This window comes from Oncorhynchus gorbuscha, unplaced genomic scaffold (genome assembly GCF_021184085.1).
Source record: "Oncorhynchus gorbuscha isolate QuinsamMale2020 ecotype Even-year unplaced genomic scaffold, OgorEven_v1.0 Un_scaffold_2998, whole genome shotgun sequence".
Lineage (NCBI taxonomy): Eukaryota > Metazoa > Chordata > Actinopteri > Salmoniformes > Salmonidae > Oncorhynchus > Oncorhynchus gorbuscha.
In genome coordinates this window covers 36591-44777 of record NW_025747362.1, presented here as the reverse complement: position 1 = coordinate 44777, position 8187 = coordinate 36591, and the positions used below count along the sequence as shown (strand labels likewise).

The window sequence follows — 8187 nt, the reverse complement described above, 5'->3', positions numbered from 1 at the left end:
GATGGAACTAGTGGACCTGATGGAACTAGTGGACCTGATGGAACTAGTGGACCTGAGAACTGGTGGAACTAGTGGAACTGGTAGAACTAGTGGAACTGATAGAACTAGTGGAACTAGTGGAACTGATAGAACTAGTGGAACTAGTGGAACTGATGGAACTGATGGAACTCGTGGAACTGATGGAACTAGTGGAACTGAAGGAACTGATGGAACTGATGGAACTGATGGAACTGGTGGAACTAGTGGAACTGATGGAACTAGTGGAACTGATGGAAGTTATGGAACTAGTGGACCTGATAGAGCTCGTGGAACTGATAGAACTAGTGGAACTGATAGAGCTAGTGGAACTGATGGAACTGATAGAACTAGTGGACCTGAGAACTGATAGAACTAGTGGAACTGATAGAACTAGTGGAACTGATAGAACTGATAGAACTAGTGGACCTGATAGAACTGATAGAACCAGTGGAACTGATAACTAGTGGACCTGAGAACTGATAGAACTACTGGAACTGATAGAACTACTGGAACTGATAGAACTGCTGGAACTGATAGAACTGCTGGAACTAGTGGAACTAGTGGAACTGAAAGAACTAGTGGAACTGAAAGAACTAGCGGAACTGATAGAACTAGTGGAACTGATAGAACTAGTGGAACTGAAAGAACTAGTAGAACTGAAAGAACTAGTAGAACTGAAAGAACTAGTGGACCTGATGGAACTAGTGGACCTGATGGAACTAGTGGACCTGATGGAACTAGTGGACCTGATGAAACTGATAGAACTAGTGGAACTGACAGAACTAGTGGAACTGATAGAACTGGTAGAACTAGTGGGACTGATAGAACTGGTAGAACTAATAGAACTGGTAGAACTAATCGAACTGATAGAACTAATCAAACTGATAGAACTAGTGGAACTGATGGAACTGGTAGAACTGATGGAAGTGACTTACTCAAATTCCTATAATCCTTGCCTGTATTTGATGTTGTCATTTACTGTCCCTGAGTCTATCAAACTGTATGGTGGAAGTATACCTCAGCTCGGCAGTGACAGAAAACATTGCTTTTCTCTATCTGTTCTGCAGATATATAAGAGGTTTTTTGTGATCACCTTCCTGGGGTCTATCCTATGGATCGCCATCTTCTCCTACCTCATGGTGTGGTGGGCACATCAGGTAAGTTATACTAACTGCATCCCCAGGCTTTTGTATGAGTCTAATGAACAATAATAGTAGAATAATTAAAGAAGGCTGGTAGAAGAGGTAGTCTTCCTTTTGACACTACCACTACTGAGTCAAATAGAACAAACTATTAGAACCAACATCCAGTGTTACTCTCACTACCTCTACTGAGTCAAATAGAACAAACATCCAGTGTTCCTCTCACTACCGCTACTGAGTCAAATAGAACAAACTATTAGAACAAACATCAAGTGTTACTCTCACTTCCGCTACTGAGTCAAATAGAACAAACTATTAGAACCAACACCCAGTGTTACTCTCACTACCGCTACTGAGTCAAATAGAACAAACTATTAGAACCAACATCCAGTGTTACTCTCACTACCGCTACTGAGTCAAATAGAACAAACTATTAGAACCAACATCCAGTGTTACTCTCACTACCGCTACTGAGTCAAACACTATTAGAACCAACATCCAGTGTTACTCTCACTACCACTACTGAGTCAAATAGAACACTATTAGAACCAACATCCAGTGTTACTCTCACTACCACTACTGAGTCAAATTGAACAAACTATTAGAACCAACACCCAGTGTTACTCACTACAACTACTGAGTCAAATAGAACACTATTAGAACCAACACCCAGTGTTACTCTCACTACCGCTACTGAGTCAAATAGAACACTATTAGAACCAACACCCAGTGTTCCTCTCACTACCACTACTGAGTCAAATATAACAAACTGTTCCTATTAGAACCAAACACGACACCCTGTTTCTGTCAGGTGGGAGAGACCATAGGCATCTCAGAGGAGATCATGGGCCTAACCATCCTAGCTGCAGGAACGTCCATCCCTGACCTCATCACTAGTGTTATTGTGGCCCGTAAAGGACTGGGGGATATGGCTGTGTCCAGTTCTGTGGGCTCCAACATCTTCGACATCACCATGGGGTGAGTGCCATCACCTTCACACTGAAGGATGTTAAACTACACTAAAGCTACCCTTAAGAAAAATCAAGTTTACTTAACTCAAATTAATTTTAAAAGCTAGTTCCCTACATCCCAAACTACTTAGTTATAAATTACCATATCTCAATCTGGAATGTCAGACTACAAAGGGCAAGAACAGATTACTCTCGAGCTGGGGATTTTCCCTGCAATCTGGAGCCATAATCATGCTTCATACTATTTTTACAAAATGTATATTTTTATGCATATCTAAGCATACCTCATGAGCTGTCTGTATCTTCCTGACTGGTGGTTCTTTTTTTTATATAAAGAAACTAAACTCTGCTAATATCTGGGTAAAAGATTGAAAGGAATGTGAGTCTTATTCAGTACATGTAGTTATTGCCCGCTTTCTAAAGTCTATGAACCATTCCAGCAGGAATGCCAGTTAAGATGGTTTGACAAGATAGCTACTCTAACTTGATTGATAACATGAAATGGCTTCTTGGTAGCTACTTATGAGGTTGGGAACCTATCAAGCTAAAGCCAACTTCATAAAATTGCTATGTGGTTAGTGTTATTACAGAGAAGAAGAAAAAATGTAACACAAAAACAGGTCAAATTACATTTTAGTCAACGCTCTTATACAGTGCAATTATGCTCAAGTGCCTTGATCAAGGGCACATCCACATAGTGTTCACATTGTCGGCTAGGGTATTCCAGACAAACCTTTCAGTTCCTGGCCCAACACGCTAACCGCTAGGCTACCGGCTGCCCTATTTGAAGGAGCATGTGCCCCCTAAGGGCATGACGCCACTGCTCTGGATTCAGATGTTAACCAAATGTGTCATTTGGCCTAATAAACACAAAAACTATGTTTTAAGTGAGAAGTAGGAAGGTCTGTTGCAGAAAAAGAAAAATAATTATTGCTTAGTTCACCCATATTTTATTTTGTAAATAACAGTAGTATGCAGTTCCAGTAGTTAGCTACACCGCTACATGGTAAAACAGTAGTGTGTCGTTCCAGTAGTTAGCTACACCGCTGCATGGTAAAACAGTAGTTAGCTACACCAATACATGGTAAAACAGTAGTGTGTAGTTCCAGTAGTTAGCTACACCGCTATATGGTAAAACAGTAGTGTGTTGTTCCAGTAGTTAGCTACACCGCTACATGGTAAAACAGTAGTTAGTTACACCGCTACATGGTAAAACAGTAGTGTGCAGTTCCAGTACTTAGCTACACTGCTACATGGTAAAACAGTAGTGTGTAGTTCCAGTAGTTAGCTACACCGCTACATGGTAAAATAGTAGTGTGTAGTTCCAGTAGTTAGCTACATGGTAAAACAGTAGTGTGTAGTTCCAGTAGTTAGCTACACCGCTACATGGTAAAACAGTAGTTAGCTACACCGCTACATGGTAAAACAGTAGTGTGTAGTTCCAGTAGTTAGCTACACCGCTACATGGTAAAACAGTAGTGTGTCGTTCCAGTAGTTAGCTACACCACTACATGGTAAAACAGTAGTGTGCAGTTCCAGTACTTAGCTACACCGCTACATGGTAAAACAGTAGTGTGTAGTTCCAGTAGTTAGCTACACCGCTACATGGTAAAATAGTAGTGTGTAGTTCCAGTAGTTAGCTACATGGTAAAACAGTAGTGTGTAGTTCCAGTAGTTAGCTACACGGTAAAACAGTAGTTAGCTACACCGCTACATGGTAAAACAGTAGTGTGTCGTTCCAGTAGTTAGCTACACCACTACATGGTAAAACAGTAGTGTGCAGTTCCAGTACTTAGCTACACCACTACATGGTAAAACAGTAGTGTGTAGTTCCAGTAGTTAGCTACACTGCTACATGGTAAAATAGTAGTGTGTAGTTCCAGTAGTTAGCTACATGGTAAAACAGTAGTGTGTAGTTCCAGTAGTTAGCTACACGGTAAAACAGTAGTTAGCTACACCGCTACATGGTAAAACAGTAGTGTGTAGTTCCAGTAGTTAGCTACACCGCTACATGGTAACACAGTAGTGTGTAGTTCCAGTAGTTAGCTACACCGCTACATGGTAAAACAGTAGTGTGTAGTTCAAGTAGTTAGCTACATGGTAAAACAGTAGTGTGTAGTTCAAGTAGTTAGCTACACCACAACATGGTAAAACAGCTGTTAACTACTGAAAACACTACCAACATTTGAATTCAGTTCAACTACCACCAAGCTACTCCAAAATGTATTCACATTCCTAGATGTAGTTCACTAGTCCCCAGAACTATGGGCTAACATCCTGTAACTGGTTCAGGCTCTGAGAAAGAGGCTTAAAGGACTATGGAAAAAGGGGGTTATGAGTCCAATTGATTAAAATTTGTCGACCTAGCTGTACAAGGTAATAATATCTTTCTCTCCCCCCACCCCCACCCCCAGCCTGCCAGTCCCGTGGTTATTGTGGTCGTCGTTCCATGGTTTTGCTCCGGTGCCCGTCAGCTCCAATGGTCTGTTCTGTGCCATTGTGTTGCTCTTCCTCATGCTCCTCTTCGTCATCATCAGTATTGCTGTGTGTAAGTGGAGGATGAACAAGATGCTGGGATCTACCATGTTCTTTCTCTATTTTGTCTTCCTGGTGCTGAGTGTTCTGCTAGAGGACAGAGTTATCATCTGTCCTGTGTCCATCTGACACTTTTGTCTTCCTGGTGCTGAGTGTTCTGCTAGAGGACAGAGTTATCATCTGTCCTGTGTCCATCTGACACTTTTGTCTTCCTGGTGCTGAGTGTTCTGCTAGAGGACAGAGTTATCATCTGTCCTGTGTCCATCTGACACTTTTGTCTTCCTGGTGCTGAGTGTTCTGCTAGAGGACAGAGTTATCATTGATGGAATTTATTTGACAATTTGTCAAATACATATGGGCGCTTCAGCCGGTGACACCTCCACAAAATAGTTTGCTTCATAACATGAGATAATTAGTACAATTTCCTAATAAACATTGAGTGCACACACACAAACACACACCCAAACATACACGCACACACACAAATGCATACACACACACACACACACACACACACACACAGAAACATACACACACCTGCTGGAGGATCAAGTCATTATATGCTCTGTTTCCATCTGAGACTGATGTGTGAGGCCTCTCTTTTGGGGCTGATTGTGTGAGGCCTCTCTTTTGCATGGTGTCTGACCAGATGAGTCTACAGGCATGGTTCCAAATTAAATAGATACTTCAGTTTAAAGAAAGTCACTAACTAGCATTTGCGAGTAGATACCATAGGCTTCCAGTCATTGCGCTAACACTAGTTAGCGTTGGCTCACGGAACTACCTCTAATTTTCTTCATGTTGGATGCAGAGACATACAGATGGTATGCATGAGTTCATCTGACTCTGAGGAAGTACATAAAGTGCTTCTTTGCCAACATCCAGAAGTATCCCTTCAACATTTTTCATTGGTAGCACTGGTGCTCCCAACTTTAAAATGTTAGGAGCAACACATGAAACTTAGAAGCACCAGAAAACAGGATGTGTTTGATTCAGAGATACAGCCTATATTAGGCTTTTATATGTGTCCTAGAAACTAATAGGTAAAGAAATGTGTTTATTATCAAATGTTGATATTAATACCTGTTATTGACATTACAAAAGTTATTTTTCAAATATTAGGTTTCTGCATTGTGTAAAAGCACAATTTTCCTATTGAGATACATTGAATTGGAAATTGTACACTGTCCCTTTAAACACTTCAGGTTTGTGATGACAACATGTAAGAGATCTGTCATTCATTCATTGCTGTGATCCTTGACCTCCTGAAGAAGATATCCCCTTCCTTTCTTTCTGTGTCCCCAGATGTTCGGATATACTGGTGAAGTTACCAGGTTGTTAGCTAGCCAATGAGGTAACATTACTGAACAAAGTATAAACAAGTGGTTAACGACGCACAAGTAGTTTTAGAATGGCCCAAAACATAATTTCAGAATGTAAAATGTGGTCCCTGAGATCCGCTATAGACAATCCGCTATAGACAAGTTGGTTGTTTCGCAACAAAACCGACTCATGCCCAAATATGGGGCAAAACAGACTGGGTTGACTTAGATTGTTGACAACATGTTAACAATATTTAGTCTCCAATGTTTATTGAAAACATAAATGAAGCTAGCTACCTAGCAAATTTGAGCCATATTACAATAGACACCTCTATTAGAAAACACCTCAAAACAAGATCAAACTAGCTGAACGAGTCACTTACTATTCGCCACGTGGCAGCTTCTCGTCATTGTAGCTAGCTGTCTGGCCATCCAGAACCATAACAACACATTAAGCTATTCACTTTATTGTACAGTAGAAGATGTTTTAACTCAGACAGCTTTTAGGGAAACACGTGTGACATTCTCTCGTTGGGTTAAACCACAGAAGATATTTTGACCTGGTTGGGCTAGAAGCAGGCCGTTTTCTCTGTGGTAATGATTTAACCATGGCGCTAACTAATCTGTTCTCACTTTGTTCTCTCTAACTATGGTACAGAGAAGCCTGATCATTACAATTATTATCTGGGGGATTCTTTTCCTAGTCGCTCCCAAAATAAAACTACTGGTCATACAACAAAATATTTCATATGCCACCAAACTGGTCGCACTTAACAGCCCTGTCTCTGTCCGGCTCGATGGACCTTTGAATGCATCATTGAAATATCCCAATCATTTGATTTCTAAAAGCTGTAGCAATGTCTACATTGAGTTGTTGGTGGATTATGACTATCCGAGGCTCTCTGACTGGCAACACAGTCAACACAATGTCAATTGAGATGTTGCCGAATTTCAAATCACTTAAAAATGTCTGGTTTTGACTTTCAGAAATGCTGACCTAAGTATAAAGAAGTGCGAGTAGTGAAACGAGTTGTATTATTTATTTTATTAATAATATAATATTATTACCAACAATTACTTTATTGCTTTAAGTAATGTGATAAAAGTCCAAGTAGAAAACCAGTTGAATAATAGATGTACGATCTTCAAAATAGTGTTTGCACAGGAAGCTAGGTAGACTAAGCCCCCATGTGAATTGGTTTCGAGCCAAATGGTCATATTCCACAAAAAACATAGCAGCGAATAATGCTGAATAGTCTGAAAAGCTACTGTTCTCACTCAGTATCAAGGTTATTTACATTTGTATTCAGATCCGATTTCCTATTTTATATTTAGTTTTATACAAACATTTCTATTTCGTTTTCATGTTATTTAGTTTCAGTTTTAATGTTAGTGTCACGTCTACTCCCCTCTGGAGTTTGACGTTGCCGGTTTACGAACCACCGGTCCTGGGGTCCATCATTACGTGCACCCACATGTCATCATGAACCTCCATTACCTCCCCTTTATCCGTCACTCCCTTAGGTCCCCAGGCAGTATGATGCTGTGAGATGAAGCTACTGTTATGTTGTCTGGTTCTATGTTTGTTGTTTTATTAAACGTTTCGCCTGCTTCTCCACTCACAGCGTCTTTGTTACAGTTAGGAACAGAAAGTAGCGTATGTGGGGGTGGGAGGTTTACCACTAAATTATTGTCAAAATTAATATAACCAGAAATGAGCTGTTTGGTCTAATTAAGTTTAGACATGCGTGGAGCAAGCAGTCATTTAGCTTTTTGGTCTATTAAGGTCTTGCGTGGTGCTCATCTCAATGGGCGCATGCCTCTGCTCAGACACTGCATTCTTCTGCCAGATCTTAAATCACCTGGACAGGTGTTTAACATATCAGCTAACCATAGAGTAGTTGCTGCCTTGGCTAATGGGGATCCATAATAAATACAAATAAACTCAGGAAAAAAAGAAACATCCCTTTTTCAGGACCCTGTCTTTCAAAGATCATTTGTAAAAATCCAAATAACTTCACAGATCTTCATTGTAAAGGGTTTAAACACTGTTTCCCATGCTTGTTCAATAAACCATAAACAATTCATGAACATGTACGTGTGGAATGGTCGTTAAGACACTAACAGCTATGAAAACTTAGGACACTAAAGAGGCCTTTCTACTGACTATGAAAAACACCAAAAGAAAGATGCCCAACG

The 8187-nt window shown here is 40.4% G+C and overlaps 1 protein-coding gene across 1 annotated transcript; it reads left to right on the top strand.

The window, feature by feature from the left end:
- Positions 1–1085: 1085 nt before the first annotated feature.
- LOC124027208 (sodium/potassium/calcium exchanger 1) lies at positions 1086–7606 on the top strand (the record flags this gene model as incomplete). The annotated part of the gene is made up of 4 exons (XM_046339675.1): positions 1086–1175; positions 1972–2138; positions 4546–4741; positions 4812–7606. Coding segments are annotated over 4 exons (507 nt in total), but the record flags the coding sequence as incomplete, so codon positions are not given.
- Between the last annotated feature and the right edge of the window lie 581 nt (positions 7607–8187).